Source organism: Dendrobates tinctorius, unplaced genomic scaffold (assembly GCF_039654945.1).
Source record: "Dendrobates tinctorius isolate UK_male_01 unplaced genomic scaffold, ASM3965494v1 ptg000075l, whole genome shotgun sequence".
NCBI lineage: Eukaryota > Metazoa > Chordata > Amphibia > Anura > Dendrobatidae > Dendrobates > Dendrobates tinctorius.
This window is the reverse complement of record NW_027361743.1, coordinates 300125-326630: the sequence shown is the minus strand read 5'-3', so window position 1 is coordinate 326630 and position 26506 is coordinate 300125. Positions and strand designations below refer to the sequence as shown.

The window sequence follows — 26506 nt, the reverse complement described above, 5'->3', positions numbered from 1 at the left end:
ATACCTTTTTGCAGCGTAGCCAAAATGGGATGAGGATCGACCCCCTCACTTTTCTGCAGCAGGAGAAGCTTCATGTCGATTTTTTTTAGGATCCGATATTTTCTGTACTTGAAAATCTGCAGCAAAATTCCCGAAAAATGTTGCAAATTCTGCTGAGGAAATGTTGCTGATTTTACCTGGTGAAAATCAGTGGCATAAATTGAGCTGGTGCTGCAGATTTGACATAATCATTATACGCAATGGATTTTCCATCCAGAAATCCCGCTGCTATCCATCCTGTGTGAACACAGCCTAACCCGTTCCAAAAATGGCTGCCTGAATCGCTGTCCTTGTCAACTTGCTCACTAAGCTGCTGCTGGTGCTAACATTTTCCCTGGCGTTGTATAGGGTCCTCACCGGTGCCAACAGTCTGATTTCGCTTACGTACTAAGTCAGAGGACCCCAACCTATGACACACGAGCCACATGTGGCCGCAGACCTCTGTTGTGTGGCTCGCGACTGTCTGCTCAGGCCAGCGCCTCTCTCAACTGTATTGAACAGGGCACCCCAGGCATTAATCATTAGGGGTACTTAGGGGCATTATTACTTTCTAGGGGGGCACTAGGGCTTTATTAATTGCTCTGGGCAGTATTACTGTACAAGGGGCGCTGAACACAATATTACATGTTAAGGGGCATTATTAATTTATAAGGTGCATTCAGGCCATTACTACTTTCTATGCAGGCGCTCAAGGAATTCTTTCCTTATAAGGGGGCACTTGGGGCTTTATCTCTGTAAAAGGGGCATTTTAGTTTCCCAGAGTGGTCTCTTACAAAGCGACAGGTAGATTCTACGATTCCTCCGCATAGAAATTGGCTCACAACTATCAATCTGAATGGTAGGGGACTCCGGCACGAAGGCCAAGTGTAAGACCGCGCTGAATGGGACATGAGCCAAACCACGGACCATGGGGTACCTTCATGATCTCTGTGATATTAATTTCATGGTTTTCTGAAATTATATCACACAAAGGTGCAAAGCAGGCATGGGGGTCTGTATTATGGATGTGGGCCAAGGTATATAGACTTTACCATAGTTGTCTGGATTTCCATTTTATGCTTTTCATCTTTTGGAAGGTTACGTCACCCTGACAAGACGGAAGCAGACCCTGGACAGCAATGAGAGCAAGCGCAGAGCCTTGCTGGAGCAGAGGAAAGGCAGACCCGCATCCGCCGGCTGGAGGCCATCACACGCTCAGGTACTACGTAGTAGATGCATTATTTTCGCGCGGTCATGTGCGGAGGAGTTTCTCAGCTCATAACTACTAGATCTGTGGTCGTGTAATCAGTGAGACCCCCGCTGATCCTCTCGCTTGAGTTGAGCATTGGTCGATCATGTGTATTCCTCTTCCATTCAGTCTCTATGGGACAGCCTGAGATTGACAAGTGCTGCACTCAACTTTCTTGTCGATGCCATACACTTTGAATGAAGCAGTCGCGTGCATGCACGACCGCAGCTCCACTCATCCAGGGGTAAATATATAGAGATCTAAGCACTGTAGATAGATGATAATTGTCATAACCAAAATACCCTTTTACTAAGGGGGAGTGGCACACAGGCTTCCTCTGAGGCGTGTCCTTAGGCTGCTTTGCATGAGCATCACCTCTTTGGTAAAGACTATAATCATTAGCACCAAGTAAAAATACCTATATCTCGAGACCCTTATGTTGGATTAAAAAAATAGGAGCAGAATCTGGTCAACCTGGTGGTAGATCCTCTTTAAGTGTTCAGTAGCATCCAGTGTCCCTACCCTGCGGCTATGTGAGCAGTCCTGCATGCTGCTGTCACTGGGATACTGCGACAGAGAGGGACCAGAAGATGGTGGCGTCTGGTTACGTGAACTCCTGCACTGGTTAGAACTGCTTCACCATCATACTACACGGTGCAGGTTTTTCTTTCTCTGTCATTGCAAGAGTTATGCAAAAATAAAGTCCATGGAGCCTCATTTGAGAGTCTCAAACACGGGACTAGCCAGATCTTCCACCAGGGAAGGACCCAGCCAAGGAGTGGCTCCTTTCGGAAACCACCAAAACCACCATATTAAGTGGCCCTTTAAGTCAATATCCAGCTCTTTACGAGTTTACAGATATGACAAGGGAAATACCAAGGCCAGGTATCATCCACAGACAGCTGTTTCGGGGTAAAAACACAAAAATTGAGCTTGGTTTGAGTTGGTACACATGCAGCATATAGATGCATGTCCACATGGCCAAAAAGCATACAAAACCTACAAAAGACAAAATGAAAAAAACCCTGCAGAGTTCTTAGTAATACTGTATTTGATCAATGCCTAGTAGGCCAACATCACGAAACAATCACTGACCTCAGGGAGACCAGTCAAAGAAAACACTGCGGCAGCCGGCAAAGGCGCCATATTAAGTGGCCCTTTAAGTCAGTGGTCCTTCCCTGGAGGAAGATCTGGCTAGTCCCGTGTTTGAGACTCTTAAATGAGGCTCCACTGACTTTATTTGCATATTTGTATTTCCCAGGGAGCAATGCACCTAGGATTTCACTGTGATTGAGCGCCTTTGCCGACTGCCACAGTGTTTTCTTTGACTGGTCTCCCTGAGGGCAGTGATTGTTTCGTGATGTTGGTCTACTAGGCATTGCTTCCACCTTGCCAGAATCCTACTCCACACTGATGAGGGGCAACACCCCGAAACAGCTGTCTGTGGATGGATACCTGACCTTGGTATTTCCCTTGTCATATCTGTAAACTCGTAAAGAGCTGGATATTGACTTGAAGGGCCACTTAATATGGTGGTTTCCGAAAGGAGCCACCCCTTGGCTGGGTCCTTCCCTGGAGGAAGATCTGGCTAGTCCTGTGGTTGAGACTTTTAAATGAGGCTCCACTGACTTTATTTGCATATTCGTATTTCCCAGGGAGCAATGCACCTAGGATTTCACTGATTGAGCGCCTTTGCCGGCTGCCGCAGTGTTTTCTTTGACTGTTCTCCCTGAGGTCAGTGATTGTTTCGTGATTGCAAGAGTTAATCAGTTCAGTTGGTCTCTTGGAGCTCTCCCTGCTGAATTGCCTCAGCTGTTCTGTGTTGGCCACTCCACTCTGGTATATAAGCTCACCACTGGCACGTGGTAGTTGCCAGTGATAGTTCTACTCCCTGGTTAGGTGCTGGAGTAGGCAGTTGGAGAGTGTTCAGGAAATTTCTGCTTGGAGTTGGTTTGTATGATTATCCTCATCCTCTCCCATTTGGTTTCTCCTTCCTATTCCTGATTCTCACTCTGTTGTTTTGTGAGTGTATTTGTATGATTGTAGCTTTCTTTATCACTGTCTGTTCCCTCCTGTCTATCTGGTTAGTCCATTATGCTTCTGCCTCACATCTCCCTTGATGAGACAGATAACAGATAGGAGCATAGCAAGGAGCATGATTCTGGCATCTCCACCACCATCAGGGGTAATCCGAGACAGAGATAGCCTAGGGTGCCTCTAATTCGAAGGATTGGGTAGGTGCCGACGGTCTCTTGTCACTATGTGACAGCTGCTATATAATACAGTGCTTGGTGGGACAGGTCATGATTGACTGCCTTGGTCACTGTTAGAGATGGGAGAATCGACTTGCAGGACTCCGCATGTCTGTAATCTGCGACCGCTGGATGGGAAGTCAGAATCGTTGCTTACCTCCTGGCATCTTGGCTGGCGCAATGCCGTCTGTGCATCATGATGATGTTGCGCCAGCCCATGTAATCAAAAGACGAGTTGGGGATGCCCGGAGTTAAGTGGCTTTTCGCAGCCCTCCCATCACATCATTGTGAGTTATTTGAAATTCTCGTCTGATGTTATTTTTTTTTCCACTGCCAGCGCTGTCTGGCACAAGGATTCGGGATTGAAATGGGCGATACAGTTACTTGATCACAAATGTCAGGAGCAATGCCAGTATCTTATTAAAGGGCTTGTCCACATCTAGGGACAGTTTATGTTTTTTGATTTTCATGAATGCATTCAGGGCTAAAAATCATTTTTGCAATTTTGGTTCCACAAAATTTTTTTCCCCTGCTTTTAACTTTTACTAGCTCTTTGTTTACCTGCATACTCAGCTTTGATGTAGTCTGTGGATATAAATCTGACAAGACACATAAAAAAGATTTTGAAAAATCTTAATGAGCTCGCTGATAGATTCTCAGTTAACTAATTCTGCAGCCAACTATAGACAGTGCAACACGGACGCTACAGAAGACAAACAAGGCTACATTTTGAATGGGATCTAATAGTAAAAATTCTTTTTAGACAAAAATATGCGTATTGAAGTAAGAAACAAAAATGATCCCAAAGGTGGACAACCCCTTTAAGCAGTTTGAGGTTACGATGACAGTGCCTTTGACATGTTTGTGGTTGGATCCAGTAGGTGAGATTGTATCTTTCTTCACCATGTTTAGGTCGATGACCCGAGTTAATGCCGTACATGCTGCGTACACAACACATGGGAACGGTGGAAATCCAGCTGTTGTGCACCATTTATCAGTAGTGTTTATTTGGAGCCGAAATCTGCGGCTTATCATCACGGTTGTGTAAACTCGGCAGCGACATTACTTCACTCATATCCACATGTCTGTAGGAAAGCGCTTACACAATGTCTGCTTAGTTAACCTTTTCCCTCCAAGTGTTCCACATGTCACTGCCATATTACGTAAATGTATTCAGGGGTCACGTGCGGTGGTCCTATGTATGGGGCAAGAGTTGGGATCAGTTATAGATTGTTTCATTTACTACAGTGTAAACTTTTTTTCCCTAGCCCTCTAAGTCTACCAGGCTGCAGATAGCCTATTAATCCTTTTTTGTTTTGCTGTTACAAAATCCATCCGAGCACCTACTCAAGGTCCTGACGTCTTTCTCTACTTCCCCCTCCCTTTTACTACTCTTAGAAATAGCAAGAAAGAGTGAGAGGGGTTTGTACACAGATCTCCACAGTATGGACAGGGGAGAAAGTATCTAAAGTCTCAGGGATGGTAGAGAAAAGAGTCTGGAGGAAAAACCATAAGGAAGAAATAAGTGCAGGATAGAAGCTGTGCTAATATTTGAGCTAATGAAGACAGCGACAGATTGGTTTCACATAGCTCACATCCAGTCTATATTACTGGGAGAGAAACTCCCACAAGACAAAAATCTGAAACTTGAATCAGGCTGCAAATTGCATATAAGGAGGTCTGAAAGTGAATGAATATTACAAATTGAAACATGCAATTTTATTAACTAAAGGTAGTCATGAACTTATGTGAAAATATTTTTTTTTCCCATGTCAAAGTTATCCAAAACGAAAAGGAGGCCCCGCTTTGGCAGGGACAAATCATCTCTGCTTTTTTCAATCACTGGCACAGGAGTCACATGTATTTCTTAGCCCCACGATGGAGGCACAGCTAGATGGGGTGTAGAGGTAGTAGTGTGATTTATGGTCATAAATCGGCAGAGATGAACTCAGAAAAAGACAGATAAAAGAGTTACAAAGTCCTATCAAGCTCTATGATGGATTCTGGATGATGGAACTAATTCTGCAGCCAGCAATGTGTCGGAAAAAAATAGCTTGTAAAAGCCAAACGGTGCAAAATGTTTAATGAAACCTCACTAAAAAATTATTTGTATGCATGTACTCAAGTAAAAATGTGTGTTTGTGTATATATATATATATATATATATATATATATATATATATATATATAGAGAGAGAGAGTTGATAGCCGCAGGTGACAATCCTGCGGCTATCAGCTGTACACAATAGCTGACAACTTGCTGCATCAGCGACGATCAGTGTTGTCACCAACCATGGCCGTTTAACCCTTTTAGTTGCTGATGTCAGTAATGACTACAGCATCTAAATGGTTAACAGAGTGGGGGGGCTCCCTCTTGAACCCCATCAGCACCATGAAATCTTGATCGTGTGGTCCCGATGTTTGCGATCACAATTCACTGCCAAATAGCGGCCTTAAACTCTTCCATCTATAGAGGCCTGTTCAGAAGTTAGCGACATTTAGGTGGTAAAAATCAACTTTTTCATTTCTGTCATGTCAGTTTGCATTAATTCCTGAGAAGCACCTGAAGGGTTAATAAACTACCTGAAATACATTGTATGGCGCAGTTTTTAAAATGGTCTCACTTTTGAGGGTTTTCCAATATATAGGACCCCCAAAATCACTTCAAAAACTGAGCAGGTCGCTAAAATAATAAGTTTTGACATCAGATTTCTAAAAAAAATTGCCCGGTCACTAAGGGGTTAATACAACCTCCTGCACATGTCTCTGCCATGAGGTGAAAGGAAATCTGTCATCAGGTTTTTCTCACTTAGGCCGGGATCACACATGCGAGGAATACGGCCGAGTCTCGCATGTTAATACCTGGCACTGCCACCGGCACTCAGGAGCGGAGCGTGCGGCCGCATAGCAATACATGGAGCCGCACGCTCCGCTCCTGAGTGCCAACGGCAGTGCCGGGTATTAACATGCGAGACTCGGTCGTCTTCCTCGCATGTGTGATCCCGGCCTTAATCTGAGATCAGCCTGATGTAGGTGCAGAGACCCTGATTCCAGCGATGTCTCACTTTATACAGGTCCATCATGATATAATACAGTGAGGTTCTCATGATATTGAATGTGGATAATGTCTGGCCTGTGTGTATTTATTTGTCAACTAGAATAATTTACACAGTATTTTATCTTGAACAGAACGTGAACGCTATGAAGATAAATCCATTGCCAAGTGCACACGAGCCTGGGCACACGCACAGCGCCACACAGCCTGCTGAAGGTACGTACCGTATCAGACCTCACTCACAGCCATACTTCTGTACTGCTGAGTTACATGAGATTAATGTAAGTAATGCTTAAAGGAGTTTCCCAAAGTACAAAGTGCGTTTTAATTAATAGATCTTGGAATCATAATAATTTTCACAATTGGATGCGGTTAAAAATAATGTTCCTGTGCTGAGATAATCTTATAAATGTGCCCCTGCTGTGTACTGTGTAATGGCTGTGTCTGACCGTACAGGGACAAGGTCTCATCATACCACAGCTCCTGGGCAGGGGGGAAGCAAAAGAGTATATAGACAGGACAGCCGGAGAATGCATGAGAGAGGACAGCCAGGAAACGCATGAGAGTATACAGACAGGACAGCCGGGAAACGCTTGAGAGTATAGAGACAGGACAGCCGAAGAACGCATGAGAGTATACAGAGAGGACAGCTAGGAAACGCATGAGAGTATACAGACAGGACAGCTGAAGAACGCATGAGAGTATACAGAGAGGACAGCTAGGAAACGCATGAGAGTATACAGACAGGACAGCAAGGGAAAGCATGAGAGTATACAGACAGGACAGCCGAAGAACGCATGAGAGTATACAGACAGGACAGCCGAAGAACGCATGAGAGTATACAGAGAGGACAGCTAGGAAACGCGTGAGAGTATACAGACAGGACAGCTAGGAAACGCATGAGAGTATACAGACAGGACAGCCGGGGAACACATGAGAGTATACAGAGAGGACAGCAGAGGAACGCATGAGAGTATACAGACAGGACAGCAAGGGAAAGCATGAGAGTATACAGACAGGAGAGCCGAAGAACGCATGAGAGCATACAGACAGGACAGCAGAGGAACGCTTGAGAGTATACAGACAGGACAGCAAAGGAACGCATGAGAGTATACAGACAGGACAGCAAGGGAAAGCATGAGAGTATACAGACAGGACAGCCGGGAAACGCATGAGAGTATACAGACAGGACAGCCGGGGACCGCATGAGAGTATACAGACAGGACAGCAAGGGAAAGCATGAGAGTATACAGACAGGACAGCCGGGGACCGCATAAGAGTATACAGACAGGAGAGCAGGGGAACATGTGAGAGTATACAGACAGGACAGCCGGGGAACGCATGAGAGGGTATAGCCAGGACAGCAGAGGACGGCAGAAGCGCCCTGTCCCCAGTTAGCAGGAGGAAAAGGACTAGTGCAACTTCTCCAAAGACATTGTGGAAGAAACCATTTCAATGTGTTTTTAAGAAGCTTCCAGATAAGGGAAGGGCTGCTGCTGCATCAAGTTGCCTCACAGTTAAAGGAATATTCACATGTCCAAGATCATTTCCCAATATGTAGTTGCTGTAATAATAATAATATTAGCAAATACCTCAAATTAGAATTATAGTATAGTTCTTCTGATAAGCTATGTCTCTTAACCCATGTGCAGGGCGTTGCAGTAGCCTAGGTATCCATGGTTACGACCACTAGCAGCTAACTATCAATATATGAGTGGATCTGACCATACCTAAGCTACTGCAGTACCTGCACATGGAGTAAGTGACATAGCTTATCTGAATATAATAATAATAATAATAAATTTTATTTCTATAGCGCCGACATATTCCGCAGCACTTTACATTTCAGAGGGGATTTGTACAGACAATAGACATTACAGCATAACAATAATCACATACAGTAGATTATAACAAATACCAAGAGGAAAGAGGGCCCTGCTCGCAAGCTTACAGTCTATGAGGAAAGAGGTAGACACGAAAGGTGGGTGGTAACAGTTGCCCTGATTGTATGGACCAGCCATAATGTTAAGTGTGTAACAGTACAGACACAGAGGGCTAATGGATGCATAAAGCATGTGGGAACATGATGCGGGGAACCTGGTTATGGTAAAACTTTTGGCTGTGCCACACAGGGATAGATTAGGTTAATGTGTTGAGGCGATAGGCCAGTCTGAATAAATGAGTTTTCAGGGCACGCTTAAAATTGTGGGGATTGGGGACTAATCGTATTGACCTGGGAAGTGCATTCCAAAGAATTGGCGCGGCACGTGTAAAGTCTTGGAGACGGGAGTGGGAGGTTCTGACTATTGAGGATACTAACCTCAGGTCATCAGCAGAACGGAGGGCGCGGGTAGGATGGTATACTGAAACAAGGGAGGAGATGTAGGGTGGTGTTGAGCCATGAAGAGCTTTGTGGGTGAGGGTAATAAGTTTATACTGAATTCTGGAGTGGATGGGTAGCCAGTGTAATGACTGGCACAAGGTAGAGGCATCGGTGTAACGATTGGTGAGGAATATGATCCTGGCTGCAGCATTCAAGACAGATTGGAGGGGGGAAAGTTTGGTAAGAGGGAGACCAATTAGAAGAGAGTTACAATAGTCGAGACGAGAATGAATAAGAGAAACAGTAACAGTTTTTGCAGAGTCAAAAGTAAGAAAAGGTCGAATTCTAGAAATGTTTTTGAGGTGCAGATGACAAGAGCGAGCCAGTGATCGAATGTGGGGGGCAAAGGAAAGCTCAGAGTCAAGTATGACCCCAAGACAGCGGGCATGTTGCTGGGGAGTAATAGTGGAACCACACACGGAAATGGCAATGTCGGGTGTAGGTACATTAGTAGCGGGAGGAAACACCAGGAGTTCAGTCTTTGACAGGTTCAGTTTCAGATATAGTGAGGACATGATATTAGACACAGTGTTTAGACAATCGCCGTTGTTTTCTAGAATGGCTGGCGTGATGTCAGGAGAAGAAGCGTATAATTGGGTGTCATCAGCATAGAGATGGTACTGGAACCCAAATCTACTGATTGTTTGTTATCGGAATGACTATACTACATTTCTAATTAGAGGTATTTGTTCATATTCTTATTATTACACCTACTACATATTGGATAGGATCTTGGAGATGGGAATACCACTTTATTGTTGCTTCAGACATCCGTGCAAATTAGTTTCAGCACGGACTAGCCGCAGGATTTCTGACCGGAGCGCGGCAGCGTCATAAATGTCTGAGATCCACAGCCAGTCTCTGCATTGCATCCCGTGCTTGGACCGATTTGACGACTGAAGCAGCCTTGTGACCGAGCCGGCTACTGGACATTTTTTGCCTTTTACTTTTTCTGTAAAGGACAGAATAGACTAGAGAAGGAACCACTGCGAGAAACCTAGGAATAATCTGTACCCACCCCATTGTAACTGAATGGAAATTATGAAAGCTGCGGCGTCTGTCCCGTCCTCGGCCGGAGTAGTTACATGCTAAGTATTATGCTGGAGGGGCGTTCTCCGTGGCTAATTACAGTGTTTTTCTTTACACAGTCTCAGAAAGCACCGCTCAGTTTATGCTGGCGGAGAATCTGGCGGAAACATCTGCAACAGATGGGGAAATTCTAGCTGCCATGCAAGCGATGCAAGCAAGCAAGCACAGCACCGTCATACACAAAGCTCCGCACACGGCCCTTTCTATCGAAGAACAAAGGCTCCTGCAGTCAATCGATCGTCTCAATCAGAGATTGCAGAGTAAGTACATTGGGTAGGTGAACACTCAGCACACACCCTGCTCCACAGGCCGCCAAACCAGTCCAGATAGATTTTGCCTAAATTCACATCATTAGGGATGAATGGACCCGTGGAAGTTCGGGTCCTGGTACCCTATCCGAAATGTATCCCAAGGTTCGGTTCGGATACCAGAACTGTACCTGTACTTGAGCCAGAACCCCATTGAACTCCATCGGGACCTCAATTTATGAGCTGGAAAACTCTTGCGCTCTCTCTCTTGCTTGCTCTCTCTCTTTTTCTGTCTCTCTTTTTTCTCCCTCTCGCTTTCTCGTTTTCTGTCTCTTTTTCTCTTTTTTCTTTATTTTTCTCCCCTCTTTTCTCTCTTTTTCTTTCTCTTTCTGTCTGTTTTTTCTCTTTATTTTTCTCTCTCCCCTCTCTCGCTCTCTTTTTCCCTTTCATTCTCTCTCTCTTTTTCTCTCTTTCTGTCTTTTTTCTCTTTATTTTTCTCTCTCTTATTCTCTCTCTATTTTTCTCTGTCTCTTTTTTTTCTCTCTCTTGCTATCTCTCTCTCTCGCCTCCTGGACTTACCCCGGAATTCTGAAGATTGTACCTTACTTCCGTGTTCGGATTTTAGCGCCAAACACTAAAGCGCCCGTTGCACATAGCGATATCGCTAGCAATATCGCTGTAACGTCACCGATTTTGTGACGCAGCAGCGATATTGCTAGCGATATCGCTATGTCTGATACTTACCTCCGACCGGCTCCCCCGCTGGTTATCGCTGATCGCGCGAGAAGGTCCTGGCCCATTTCTCGTTGGGCGCTTCCTGTGGCGCCGACGAGCGACGCGGGCGGGAGGACGTCAGGATCGCCGCGTCTGACAGGTAAGTAGCGACCCCTGCTATGTCGCTGGTGAGATCTGCCTGTGTGGCAGCTCACTAGCGATCACTTAGTGTTGCACCAGCGATCCATATCGTTGTCGGGATCACTGGTGCATCGCTAAGTGTAATGGTACCCTAACTGTCCAGCACGAACCCTGAACTTTTAAGTTCGGATTTGTCCACATAAAAAACATGGACTTGTGGACAGTCCCTCAGACTATAATAGATACGTGCTTTATCCATAAAACACTTATGTCTGAATGAGACCTAAGGGTCTTTTTATTTAAGCAGATGAGTACTGATCAATAATATAGCAAGTGGATCAGAGCTTGTTTGGTGCAATATGTGCAAAGTCCTGTTGATTACTGTGGGCCGCACATCGCCTCGTGGAAAATACGCTGATCAACAATAGTGTGACTTGCCAATGAGCACGATTCGACACCCCGCATTGTCAATTGATGCTTGTTGGACAATCAATAATGTAACACACCATACAATGCCTTGAAAAAGTATCATACCCTTGAACTTTTCCACATTTTGTCACGTTACACCCATAACTTAAATGTATTTTATTTGGATTTTATGTGATATACCGACACAAAGTAGCAAGTATTTGTGATATGTAAAGGAAATGATTCATGGTTTTCTGAATAATTTACAAATATAAATCTGAAAATTGTGACATATATTTGTGTTCAGCCACCCGAGTCAATACTTTATAGGACCACCTTTTGCTGCAATTACCCCTGCAGTCTTTTGGGGTCTGTTTTTTCCAGCTATGCACATCTAGAGGTGACATTTTGCCTGTTTTTCTTGGCACATTCACTCAGTGAGATTGGATTGGAGACGTCTGTGAACAGCAATTATCAAGTCTTACCACAGATTCCCAATTTGATTCAGGTCTGGAATGTGACTGAGCCGTTCACACAGATAAATATGCTTTGATCTAAACCATCCATTGTAGCTCTGTCAGGATGTGTAGAGTCGTCCTGCAGGTAGTCTGACAATAAATGGCTTCATCCAATCACTAACCAGGAGTGGAGAAAAGGGGGTTTTACACTAAGCGATATCGCTAGCAATATCGCTAAAACGTCACTGGTTTTGTGACGTTATAGCGATATTACTAGCGATATCGCTATGTGTGATACTTACCAGCGACCGGCTCCCCCGCTGTCCATCGCTGATCGCGCGAGAATGTCCGGCTCCATTTCTCGTCGGGCGCTTCCTGCTGAGACTTCCTGCTGTGACGTCCAGCGACGCGTGGAGGCGGGCGGGAGGACGCAGGATCGCTGTGTGTGAATGGTAAGTATCGTGCGCTGCGTCGCTGCTGCATCGCTGTGAGATCTTTCTGTATGAAAGCTCACTAGCGATCATTTAGCGATGCACCAGCGATCCTGACCGGGTCGGATCGCTGGTTGGATCGCTGGTGCATCGCTAAATGTAAAAGGGCCTAAAAAGTTTTGGTGTTATCATTCATATTCTCTGAAAAAAGGCCAAGAAAGCAAAAACTCTGCCAGGGTATGTAAACTTTTGAGCACACCTGTAAATGAACCTGCGCCTCATTCTCAAGTCTTTTGTAGCCTCTAAGGGTATGTGCACATGTTGCGGATTTTCTGCAGATCCACAAGTGATTTACAGTACAATGTTATTCTATGGGGAAAAAATTTGCTGTGCATATGCTGCGGAAAAATCCGCACGAAAACGCAGCGGTTTTTTTTTCCGCAGCATGTCAATTCTTTGTGCGGTTTCCTCAGCGTTTTTACACCCATTCCATTATAGGAATCCGCAGGTGTAAAAACGCAGGCCAAATCCGCAATAAATCCACAGGAAATCCGCATAAAAAACGCGCGGATTTTGACCTGTCGATTCTGCCAAAAGATGCAGATTCCGCGCAGTAATCCGAAATGTGTGCACGTACCCCAACATATTTTCCTCCGGGATTGCCCTGTATTTACCTCCTTCCATCTTCCCATCAACTATCACCAGCTTTTCTGTCCCTGCTAAAGAAAAGCTTCCCCGCATCATGATGCTATCACCACTATGTTTGATGGTGAGGATGGTGTTTTAAGGGTGATATGCAGTGCTAATTTTCCATCATACAGAGCGTATTGTATTTAGCACAAAAAGTATTCGTTTAGTCTCCTCTCACCAGAGCACTTTCTTCCACATACTCGTTTTGTCCCCTACATTGCATTTTGAAAACTGCGAACAGGACTTCTTATGGCTTGCTTTCAAAAATGTCTTTCTTCTTGCCACTATTTTATGAAGGCCAGATCTGTGAAGTACGCGTCTAATAGTTGTCCTGTGGACAGATTCTTCCTCCTTAGACTACTTTCACACTTCAGTTTTTTCACGTCAGTCACAATCCGATGGATCCGTCTCAGATTGTGAAAAACTGATGCGACGGATCCGTTTTTTCTCCTTCGTCTCATTGGGGGACACAGAGACTGTGGGTGTATGCTACTGCCGTCTGGAGGCTGACACTAGGTATACAAAAAACAAGTTAGCTCCTCCTCCGCCACATACACCCTCGCCCCGGTACCGGGCGGAAACCAGTTTTTTGCTTAGTGTCTTTGGAGGCACACGCAGTCTGGAGTTCTCCAGACTATTTTTTTTTTTTTTTTTTTTTTTTTATTCCTTTTCGGTTCTCTCGCTATGAAGAGGAGACAGGGGCGACGGATCCTATAGAAAGGGTCCGATCTCCCCAAACCAACAACGGGCGAGCACGCGTTGAGCATCGCTCCGCGTATCCTTTCCCGCACCGAGGGACATCTCTGGGACTTTTCCCCAGACATCTATTTTTTCCGTGTTTATTATTTTATGAAGATAAGACAGGGGCAACGCATCCTATTGAAAGGATCCGATTTCCCCAAACCAGCAACGGGCGACCACGTGCGAGTGTCCCTCCACGTTTTCCTCTCCCGCGACGTGGGACATTATGCCAGACTTAGCCCTGTCCACCCCTAGGTATTGAAACCATGGGCTTGCACAGTGGCACAAGACTAGTCTGTGCGCCCCCACTGCTCCACCAACGCTAGACGGTGGTGCTGCATGGCGGCGGACGGTCCCTCTCTTCGCCCCTGCAGGGCAGACGGAGCTAGGGTGCCTGCACCGTCCAGAGAGCAAATACCCCGGTAGGTATGCAACTGGGGAGGGCTCTGGGCAGCGAGTAGGAGCCAGGGATCCCCTCGACCATCCCCCTTCGCCCTTCGCCTCAGAGTACCTGCAGCCGGGGTAGTAGGTCCCCGCGGGCCTGTGCGCCGTCGGGGGGTGAGTGTTGAGCCAGTTGGTAGGCCGCGGTTTCGGCCTGGGCGCCGGTGGAGGGTCCCGCCCCCGGACGCGGCGTCACGGTCGGCTAGGGCGGGCGCTGGTTTAAATCAAGGCCCCGGCTTCAGAGCAGGGTAGGCCGCATCTGGAAACAGACGCGGGCGACCTACCCAGAGGCAAGGAGTCACGCGGAAGGGGGGCACACAGAAGCAGGGTAAGTGCGACCCCGTCCTGGAACTGCGCGGGTACATTTAAGGGTTACCCTCCTCCTCCTTTCTCCTTTAACTTGTGATAGGAGTAAGCGGCATTATGTCTGGAAAAGGGAAAACGCCCACGTTCCTTTATGCCGCATGCGTTTCTTGTGGGGTTATGTTCCCACGAGCACAGACTATCAAATTGTGTGAAGCCTTCGACTCTGAACGTGCCCAGGAGCCCTCCCCTGCGACAGAGCCCAGGGGTCTGGATCCCCCGGAATGGGCATTATCACTGTCTCGGTCCATGGTTTCACTTACGAAGGCGATTGAGACCCTTCAGGCCCCGGATAGGGGTAGAGACGACGGCCCGCTTGTTTGGGAGGGGTCGTCCACCTCACAGGAGCCTCCGGCCTGCAGGGGCCGCACACTCTCTTTGCAGACGCACAGGAAAAGAACCCATACTGTGTCTCCAGGCCCCTCCGGTGCGTCAGCATCCGCGAGTGTGGCATCACGCTCACCGTCACCTTTTTCCGGGAGCGAGCAGAGTTCAGGTGACGACGTAGAAGAATCCTTGAACCTGGATATACCGGGGTGTCGGGAGACGGTAGACAGTCTTATTGAAGCTGTCAATCAGACTCTGGGGATTGAGGATGATGTCTCCCCAGCTGCAGGTCATAAGGTGTCTTTTAAAAAGGCCAGGAGACCACATAGAGTGTTTAGCACTCATCCTGAGTTCGAGGACATTGTGCAGCGGCACAGGGAACGTCCATATAAGCGTTTTTCGGGACAAAAAACGCTATAAATGAGGTATCCGTTCACATCAGAACTCTGTAAAAAATGGGCGGCATCCCCGGTAGTGGATCCCCCAGTGTCTCGCCTAGCCTCAAGATCCCTGTTGTCAGTTCCCAGTGGTTCTGCCATTAAGGACCCCACGGATCGGCTCATAGAGGGGTTAGCCCGCTCGGTGTATGAGGCATCAGGATCAGCACTCTTTCCTTCTTTTGCAGCGACATGGGTAGCCAAGGCCATGATGTCATGGTCGGATTCTTTAAACAAGATCCTGCAGGATAGAGAGTTGCCGACAGAAGTAGGCGAGATAGCAAGTCAGATCGCAATGGCAGGGGACTATTTAATTAGTGCATCTTTAGATGCGGCTAATGGCGCAGCACTAGCGGCGGCAAACGCAGTCGCCATTAGGAGAGCCTCATGGTTAAGGCTCTGGCGGGCTGATTCAATCTCTAAAAAATTGTTGACTTCTCTGCCCTTTCAGGGGGACCGGTTATTTGGGGAGAAATTGGATAAGCTTATTTCAGACGCCACGGGGGGAAAAAGCAGCTTTCTTCCACAACAGAGGAGTAAAGTGCCGTTTCGTCAACCGCAGGCGCGCTTTCGAGCATTTCGTACCCCAGGGTGGATGGCAGCGGCCGGTACCTCCGTCCCAGCTCGCTATGGCCAAGACAAAGAGCGTCAGGTTACGTACAAGGCCAATCCCCTGGGCAGGATGCGGGGCCGGCCGCCCAGATCAAGGGGGGCCAGGTCTCAGAGGACCTCAACAAAATGACTCGAAACATCCAGTACCCGGGGACAGCAGGGTAGGCGGACGTCTGCTCAGGTTCTGCCACGTCTGGGTCGCAGTGGCGTGCAACGCATGGGTGGCAGAATTAGTGTCTTCCGGGTACAAAATAGAATTCATCAGGGATCCGCCAAAACGATTTTTTCTTTCTCGGCTTCCCAAGACGGAAGTTCGGGCACAGGCTTTGCTAGAGGCCATCGAGGTGCTGCAGCGCAACGAGGTCATTGTCCCCGTACCAGAGGGCGAAAAAACCCGGGGTTTTTATTCCAACCTGTTCGCGGTACCCAAGAAGGATGGAACAGTAAGGCCGATTCTGGACTTAAAGCTCCTGAACAGGTTCATCAGGGTCAGGCATTTCCGCATGGAATCTCTCCGGTCGGTCATATCGTACATGGAGCAGGGAGAATATTTGGCCTCCATCGATATCCAGGATGCCTACCTGCACATCCCTATTTGTCCCCCGCATCAAAAATTTCTGCGGTTCGCAATCGATGGGCGACATTTCCAGTTTGTGGCCCTACCTTTTGGGTTGGCCACGGCCCCCAGGATATTCACGAAAGTGATGGCAGTCGTTATGGCCACTCTACATTCTCGGGGCATAGTGGTTTTGCCGTACCTGGACGACCTCCTGGTAAAGGGTCCGTCCTTTCGAGCTTGCGAGGAGAATGTCAGCATCACTCTGGATACCCTAGCTCGCCTACGATGGTTGGTCAACGGGAAGAAATCATCCCTTACTCCAGCCCAGAGGATTCTGTTTCTAGGGATGATTTTCGATACTTCCCGAGGGTTGGTGATTCTCCCTCAGGACAAGGCTCGGGCACTTCGGCAGGGAGTTCGAACCCTTCAACAGCCGGGGCCCCACACTATCCGGTTTGGGATGAGGGTTCTAGGGAAGATGGTGGCGGCGATGGAAGCAATTCCGTTTGCGCAATTTCATCTCCGTCCCCTGCAGCATGCTCTCTTAGCGACATGGGACAAAAGTCCGTTCTCGCTCGATCATCAGTGCAGGTTGTCCTCTCAGGTCCGAAGGGCGCTTCAATGGTGGACGCGCGACTCCTCTCTCCGTCAGGGGAGGCCCTTTCCCCCGGATCAGTGGTTAGTGATCACGACCGATGCGAGTCTTTTCGGTTGGGGGGCAATCTTCCGCCACCACACGGCCCAGGGGCAATGGTCGCCTCAAGAGGCGCGTCTCCCTATCAACTTGTTGGAGATTCGAGCAGTGCGGTTGGCACTGCAGCAGTTTCAGCACTTGCTGGCAGGGCGCCCGGTCTGAATTCAGTCAGACAACGCCACGGCAGTAGCATACGTGAATCACCAGGGAGGCACGCGCAGCAGGGCAACCATGCGCGAGATAGAGCATGTACTCCGCTGGGCCGAGAGGAACCACTCGATGATCTCAGCAGTTCACATACCAGGCGTGGAAAATTGGGCAGCAGATTTCCTAAGCAGGCAGGGGATCGCGGCCGGGGAATGGTCTCTGCACCCCGATGTCTTTCAGCAAATTTGCCAGCGGTGGGGGACTCCGGACGTGGACCTGATGGCCTCCAGGGAAAACGCCAAGGTAGTAGATGCGCTGGTCCTGCCATGGAACCAGTTTCGGCTCCCGTACTTGTTTCCCCCGCTGCCACTTCTCCCGAGGGTCATCAGAAAGATCAAGACCGAGGGGGTTCCGGCGATTCTGCTGGCCCCAGATTGGCCCCGTCGGGCATGGTATGCGGATCTGGTGCAACTCCTCGCAGACATACCCTGGCGGCTACCAGAACGTCCAGACTTGCTGTCTCAGGGGCCGATCTGCCACCCGAACTTAGGGGCCCTGTGTTTGACGGCGTGGCCGTTGAATCTTGGGTTCTGACCCAGGCGGGGTTCGGGCGTGATGTGGTGGCTACAATGGTTAGCGCCCGGAAACCGGCCTCGGCGAGAATCTATCATAACACTTGGAGGGTTTTCTTTCAGTGGTGTCGAGAACACGGAGTGGCGCCATTATCCTTCTCGGTCCCCAACATCCTGGCCTTTCTCCAGTCCGGCCTAGACGCAGGGTTGGCTCCGAGTTCCCTTAGGAGGCAGATATCGGCCTTGTCGGTCCTTTTTCAGCGGAAGATCGCTACCATCATGCAGGTCAGGACGTTCATTCAAGGGGTTTCTCATTTGGTACCCCCCTTTAGGGCACCCTTGGAGGCCTGGGACCTGAATCTGGTACTGAGTGTCCTGCAGGAGGCCTCGTTTGAGCAGTTACAGGAGGTTTCGTTGGCATATCTCTCCAGGAAGGTGGTATTCCTGGTAGCCATAACTTCCATTAGGCGGGTCTCGGAGTTGGGGGCATTGTCTTGTAGGGCTCCATTTTTTACTTTTTTTAAGGGTAAGGTAGTCCTTAGACCGCCGCCGCCTTTTTTGCCGAAGGTCGTGTCCTCTTTCCATATTAATGAGGACATTGTTCTGCCTTCGTTTTGTCCGGCACCAGTTCACAGAGTGGAGAGAGCGCTCCACACGTTGGACCTGGTAAGAGCTCTCAGGAGGTATGTGTCAAGGACAGCACCTTTCCGCCAGACAGACTCGCTGTTTGTGATCCCTGAAGGGCGCAGGAAGGGGCTTGCAGCTTCACGGTCAACCATAGCCAGATGGATTCGCCTAACTATTCAGGAGGCTTACCGTCTTAGAAGCACGCCGGTTCCTACAGGAATAGGGGCGCACTCTACTCGGGCAGTGGGCGCCTCTTGGGCGCTTCGGCACCAGGCTTCGGCAGAGCAGGTATGCAAGGCAGCAACCTGGTCCAGCCTGCACACTTTTTGTAAGCACTACAATGTGCATACTCAGGCTTCGTCTGATGCGAGCCTGGGTAGGAAAATTCTCCAGGCAGCAGTGGCACACCTTTAGACAGGAGGGCATGCGGCTTGGAGCGGTGAGTTGTCTTCCCACCCAGGGACTGCTTTAGGACGTCCCACAGTCTCTGTGTCCCCCAATGAGATGAAGGCGAAACATGGATTTTTGTGAGTACTCACCGTAAAATCCTTTTCTCCGAGACGCTCATTGAGGGACACAGCACCCACCCTAATAGCCAGGTGACTTTTGTTTATTTAATTAATGTAATTCCTTGTTTAAGGTAGGGTGGTCCTTTTTCAGACATATGTTTGGCATAAGGTTAAAATTATGTTTATGTCCTCCTACTGCTTTTTGCACTAAACTGGTTTCCGCCCGGTACCGGGGCGAGGGTGTATGTGGCGGAGGAGGAGCTAACTTGTTTTTTGTATACCTAGTGTCAGCCTCCAGACGGCAGTAGCATACACCCACAGTCTCTGTGTCCCCCAATGAGCGTCTCGGAGAAAAGGATTTTACGGTGAGTACTCACAAAAATCCATGTTTCGCTGGATCTGACTGCCCTACCTGGCAGGTTTATATACATTTGGGGCTGTGGATATTGGAGCATGCTCAGTTTAAAAAAAGCAGAATTCGCCACTAGATTCCGTCATTTGATGGACAGCGATGGATCCGGCGCCCATAGGCTTCCATTCTAGCAAACGATGGACGGCGCCGGATCCGTCGCTGTCCGACTTTTCGATGGAAACAAAAAAAGTTACTTTGTCAGTCGTCTCCGGCTGCCAGACAAAGAATTTCCGACGGATCCCGCGAACGACGGATGAAACGTGCGGCCATCAGTCGGAATCTGTCGCTAATACAAGTCTATGAGAAAAAAACGGATCCGGCGGCATCAGTCGCCGGATCCGTTTTTTTCAAAATTTGACAGATTGCGACTGATGGCAAAAAACTGAAATGTGAAAGAGGCCTTAGCTGTGGATCTCTGCAGCTCCTCCAGACTGACCTTGGGCTTCTTGGCTGCTTCTATAATTATTGCTCTCCTTTCTTGAGATGCCAGTTTAGGTGGACGGCCATGTCTTGGTAGGTTTGTAGTTGTGCCATGCTCCTTCCATTTTTGGATGATAGACTGAACTATGTTCCGTGAGATGTTCAGAGCTTGAGTTATTTTTTTTACAACCTAACCATGCTTTACAACTTTATCCCTGACCTGCCTGGTGGGCTCCTTGGTTTTCATGATGCGGTTTGATCCCCAGTGTTCTCAATCAAACCTCTGAGTCCTTCACAGAACAGCTCTAGTTATACTGGGAATAAATTACACACAGGTGGACTCAATTTACTGTGTGACTTCTGGAGGCGATTGGGAACTCAAAATTTTATTACAGGGGTTTGAATACAAATCCACCTTTTTTTAATATTCCTGCTACATTGTGTTGGTATATCACATAAAATCACATTAAAATACATTTACGGTAAGTTTGTGGGTGTAACGTGAAAAAGTGAGGATAAGTTCACTGGGTATGAATACTTTTTCAAGGCACTGTATATAGCAGCTCATTTGACGAGGTGGCTGGGCGATATAAGAGTTCAGTCAGAGCTCATATTTGAAGGCGATGATTGTTTGGTGCAATAATTCATCATTTTCCTTAGTTTCATAATTTCTCCGCATTCTTCTGTTTCTCTTCCTAAAAATTAATGTAAAAAATTGCCATTACTCTGGTCAGTATGATGTGTCCCAACACTGTCACTTCAGCCCTGATTGGACCAAAATTTCTTGGTAGATACCCCACCTCACCCCCCAGTTTTACAAGGAAAACAGTAACTCCCAGAAATGTATTTCTTCACACATACAGAAGAACTACATATCAGGTCCTCTTTAACCAATTGATCACATTATTGTTTTTTTTTTCTCCTATTTTAGATGTTCAAGAAATCGTGATCAAACCCTCAGCGACTACAAATGGATTTCAGCCCAAATCGACACTGGTGAGGATCCATTTGATCATCTGATCACTTTTTAAGTTTTTGAAAGCTTGAGTTAGATTAGCAGCATCCTGAGCCCAGCGATCATTTGATCACACTGACCAAAGATATTATAGGAATTGCCCACGTATAGCCATAAGTTATAAAGGATCCTCTTTATCGGGCTATGTTCACTTGCCCAGTAATCATCCATTTGGAACAGATCCAATAAGCAACAAAACTGACCCGTTTTCAATGGAAGAAAAATAATGGTGACTATGTATTTAATGGACTCGTTTTCCATAGACGTCAATTTAAAAAAAAAGTATCCAGGTGCAATCTGTTTTTATAAGCTGGAGAAAAACGTTGCTGGATGATAGCGTGTGCACACTAACACTGCAGGGGCTGAGCGCACACACTGAAACTGTGTGCGCACTCTCATCCCCTTCCCAATCTGCATCGGCCGTCCGCTACTGTGTGACCCTATGTGCAGCGAGCATCCGCTGCAGACAGTAGAGAGGGATGAGAGCACACCAACACTGACACTACAGGGGCTGAGCACACACACTGAATCAGTGTGTGCAAACTCTCATCCCCTTCCCAGTCTACATCGGCAACCTGCTACTATATGACCCTATGCACATTGAGCATCCGCTGCAGACAGGAGAGAGGAATGAGATTGCGCTCACACTGATACTGTGTATGTGCCCGCAGTTCTTATAGTATCAGTGTCTGTGCACTCGCATCGCTCTCTCCTGTGTGCATCAGGCGCCTGGTACTGTGTCCGTATGTGCAATGAGTATCCACTGCAGACAGGAGAGAGGAATGAGATTGCGCCCACACTGGCACTGTGTGCGCACATGGCTCTTGTAGTGTCAGTATGTGTGTGTTCTCATCCCACTTTCCTGTCTGCAGCGGCCGCCCGCTACTGTGTGACCCTATGTGCAACCAGCATCCGCTGCAAACAGGAGAGAGGAATAAAAGCGCACCCACACTGACTGTGTGTGTGTGCGCACGCACTCGGCTCATACTGTGTCAATGCAAGTGCACTCTCATCCTTCTCTCCTATGTGCAGCGAATGCTCACTGCACATGGACCACACAGTAGTGAGTGGCCAATGCTGACAGAAGAGGAGATGTGTGCAATGTTGGCCTCTGCAGTGTCCGGGCTGCAGATACAATTCAGGCAGTGCTTTAAAGCGAGCACTGTCAATCACACTAAAGGGAAGTGAGACGATGGTTATTGAGGGAGCAAAATGGAGCACTGAGCCCTTGGCAAAGGTGCACCGAGGAGCCCTCATTTACAGATGTAAGACAACTGTTTTTATATAAGACAATAGTAGTGAAATCTGTACAACAGGTATGATATTTATAGGGGTTAAGTCAGCTGTATATGAATGTGTAGGGGATTTAAATTGAGTTTTTGGGGTGACTGACTCCCTTTTAGAGGGGTTTTCCACTGCTCAGACAACACCTCAATCCTATACTCGCCTCCGGGTGCCAGCGCCGTTTCAGCGGTTTCGGCACTGGCCCTCCCAGGGATCATGTGACATTATGTCATGCAATCCCTGCTGCCAGTCAGAGCAGGCTCCACTCTCCCCTACTATGTACGTAATGCGGAGGAAGTGAGAGCCGCAGCTGCTCTCTATCTTTCTTTACATGTCTTGATTTGTTCGAAGGAGACTAGAGTGAAGCTTGTTGTGAATTCTCTCTCTGGCTTCCCTCTGGTGATTACTGAAGGTAGTGGAGCTGGTCAGATTGACAGAGGGGTTGCGAGTTCTCTTTCTGGACTCCCTCTGGTGGTTACTGGAGCTGATCTGATTGACAGAGGCTTGCCACCTGATAATGAGGAAGACGATTGGACATCTGGGGTTTCTGATTGGGATTTAAGACAGCTGACTCCCTCTATCCCTGCTGGTGATTTTCTTCCTGTGCCTTCTAAGGTTTGATGTCTCCTGCTCTTTCCCTGCATGGTTCAGCTAAGTGGTTCATTTGTTATTCTTGTTTGCATTTGATCTGGCTTTGTTTATCTCTGCTTTGTGCGGATCAGCTAGCTCCGGCTGGGGCTGTGCTGAATCACCGCCCATATGTTACTGCTTGTGCCAGTTTGTTTTGTCCCGTTATATTGGTCTCTTTTTGCTTTGCTTTCAGAATATACCAGATTGCTGATATAGTGGGGCGAAGTCGTGCGACTTCAGTGTTTTTTGTGCATCAGACGTGTTGGACTTTTTTGCAGGGTTTTTTGCTTGATTGCAGACAGTGTCTTTCCTTTCTCGTCCTGCCTAGTTAGTGTGGGCCCCATCATTTGCTCAGTCTATTTTCCTATCTGCGTTTGTGTTTTCATCTTGTCTCACCGACAATATATGTTTGGGGGCTATCTATTCCTTTGGGGTCTGCTCAGGGGCAGTTTAGATTTCCCCTTTCTTGCTTTAGCCTTAGTTAGCTCTCTGGCTGTGACGAGGCGTCTAGGATCATCGTAGGTGCGCTCCACGGCTACTGCTAGTTGTGTGGATAGGATCAGGGGTCTGCATCCGCTTAGTTACCAACCTCTGGTTTTCTGTGGCTTAGCTTGGGCCTGCTATCCTTCTTGGTGCCCTTTCATAACAGAAGCTAGCGCTGATTGGTCACAGCGATCGCATGACATAAAAATGTTATATGATCCCTGGGAGAGCCGGTGCTGACACTGCTGCAACGATGCCGACAATAGAGGTGAGAATAGGTGTTATTATTTTACTGGGGGGGAACACATAAAGATTCAGAAGGGGTTGTCCAAGTTGTGGACAACACCCTTAAGTGTTAACAGTAAAATAAATATTTTAAATAAAAAAATGTTTTCATTTTGCAGTTTTCTTCTTTCATCGATAAGTTATATATATCCCAAAATGTATCAGACCATAAAAAAACTAATCCAAATGTTTGCATGTCCTCTAATGTATCTTTCAGAAAGTCCAGCAGTTCCCACCCCAGCCCACCGAACACATGACACTGGCGCAAAAATCCCGCAGTCTGTCAGCGGACCCTCGCACCCGGTTGCAGAGAAGATACTGACATCCCTGTATGACAGTCCTGTAGGCGGCTGATAATGTAGCGCCTCCCATTGTATCACCGCAGTACTGCACACTCTGCTCCTGATTGTATATACACATATAAATAGGTACAGATGTAATATTTAGTGTCCATTTTTATTGCCATGTAACATATTGTAATATTTTGGGGGAATGTAGATTTTATTTTTCTATGTCTATGACAAGCTTGCACTAGTAATATGCTTTAGTTTTACTTATGTAATATCCATACTAGAACCTTTAAAGGGGTAGTGCACCTTTGACACCAATTATTTTTTTTTCTACTTAAATGCATACCTAAACCTGTTGCACTGTTTGGCCTTTACAGGCTCTTTGTTTCCTGCACATTCAACTGTGCTCATAAATCAGCTGAGAGGAGCTCAGAAAAAGACAGACAAAATGAGTTCCAATCTCTCCTGTCGGAAGGAGCTCGCTGACGGATTCTCAGTTATCTCATTCTGCAGCCAGCAATAGACAACACTGAGGCTAAAGAAGGCAAACTGTGCAAAAGAAACAATTGGAAATATGATTTATAGCCCCAATTACATACATTTAAATAAAAAAAAAATGTCCCCAAAGGTGGAAAACCCCTTTAAGTAAAATGGTCTCCAATAGGAGGCTCTTAACTGTAAGCGGTGCATTCTGGGAGTTGTCATTTTGCAGTAACTGTAGAGCCACACAATAGAGATCATGTGAATATAGGCAGAAAAAGTAGCAACTAGATAAGTGGCAAATTTTATCAATAATGGCAGCAGCGATGTGGTGGAGTTAAAGGGGTTTTCCAACAAAAAAAGTAATTTATCACCTATACACTGGACGCTCAGTGGTTACTAGAAAAGGGATATCCTGCAATTTGCATTCACTGCCACTCCACCCATTGTCTATGGCATTGATGGAGATGGCTATCCACTGTGCTTGGCCATCGGTCCCATAGACACTGAATGAGCTGCAGCGTAAATGTGCGATCCGAGCGATCTATTAAATTCTGACCACAGTGACGAAGTAAGTGTCATCAGTACTCCGCTCTAATGATCATTGGGGGTCCTAGCAATGCCCCTTTCCTTTCCCCTACATTTACTGTCTATCTTCTGGGGTTTTACAGTGAAAGCTGAAGAGTATAGACTTGAATTTTCTCGATCACTGCAAGCAGCCACACAGATCTGCAGTGGCCACTTCAGGAGAAATATGGTATTGCAGGCTGCCCATTCAAATGGACTAAACGGTACATGATTGATGGTCGTGCTGAGTCCTCCAGAGCAGGAGCTTCTCTTTTCAGTGGATCTCAGGTCAGAGTAATAGATGGGGTCCCACTTTAAATAAAAAAATAGTAATAATAGAAAACAGATGGGATTTCATTAAATTATGGATAACACTCACTATGTACATATATTTTTGTAAAGTTTCAAAGATTTTTTTAAAAAAAAATCACATTCTAATCGTATGGATCGTTTTCTGACGGCAGAGGGCCGGATGGATCACAAATGTTTTAATTTACACTGACGTATATCTGAAGAACTGTTGATGTGATATGATTTGTATCACCAGGGGGCAGTATAACACTTTTTTACCTTCTGTATAAGACTTGTGTAAGGGCCACGGGTTTTCTATCATATAGTGCTTGTTTTTTTATATATGTTATAAAGGTGTGAACAGTAGTAGATTGTAACAGATGCTGTAGAGATTTGTAACTACCATAATGCACTTTATTAGATTATTCTATTTTTGTTTATATCTGAATATACCTCATTTTTTGAGTGAATGCTTATTTAAGATTTTTGTTTGATAGAAAATATATATATATAAAATTATTTTAATATCCAAAATAAAATGATAAAAATCTTGTTTTATTTCAGTTTATGCATTCATTTTATACAGGGATGTTTTCACATTTTGCTTTTTTTTTTTGGTTGATGAGTAATTCTATTTTTATGATAGATAGATATGTGATAGATAACTATAGTAAAAAACCTGACCAGCACCTCCTTAGTGTGAACAGGTGCAAGCTGCAATAACTGCATAATATATAAAAATAAAACACATCAGCACTCCATATAAGCCAAGATATATGAAAACACCAGAAACATTAAATATAAGCTGTATTGTTACCCAGTAAGATGTACTTACAAAAAAATGAAGGTTCTTAGCGCATAAATTGGCCAATTCATGTGTGCCCATCAACCACGGCAAGGTGACCTCCGTCTGATGGGTCCTATCCTACTGGACATGCCACTCTCTGGCTATCAGCCTACATTTAAATGGACAAACATGTCTCTCCTGAGCTATGGGCCTACAATTTAAATGGGCAAGTAGAACTGGTTAAAATCGCCTGTTCACACTAAGGAGGTGCTGGTCAGGTTTTTCTATAGTTTACTATTGAAGGTTGTGACTGCCTCCTGTCTGACTCTGCACTCCTCCAATTAACCTACAGGGAATTTTAATAAGTTCTACTTTCCCATTTAACCTCCTTCTTCTG

At 46.6% G+C, this 26506-nt stretch overlaps 1 protein-coding gene across 1 annotated transcript in view; it reads left to right on the top strand.

Annotated features, from left to right (window-relative positions):
- Positions 1 to 25880, top strand: part of CEP126 (centrosomal protein 126) — a 91491-nt gene extending 65611 nt beyond the window's left edge. The window contains exons 8-12 of the mRNA XM_073582935.1: positions 1116 to 1237; positions 6709 to 6790; positions 10106 to 10306; positions 20929 to 20993; positions 23912 to 25880. Of these exons, the coding sequence (XP_073439036.1) occupies positions 1116 to 1237; positions 6709 to 6790; positions 10106 to 10306; positions 20929 to 20993; positions 23912 to 24016 (575 nt within the window). The 3' untranslated portion in view covers positions 24017 to 25880. The remainder of the gene's footprint in view (positions 1 to 1115; positions 1238 to 6708; positions 6791 to 10105; positions 10307 to 20928; positions 20994 to 23911) is intronic.
- The last annotated feature ends 626 nt before the right edge of the window (positions 25881 to 26506 follow it).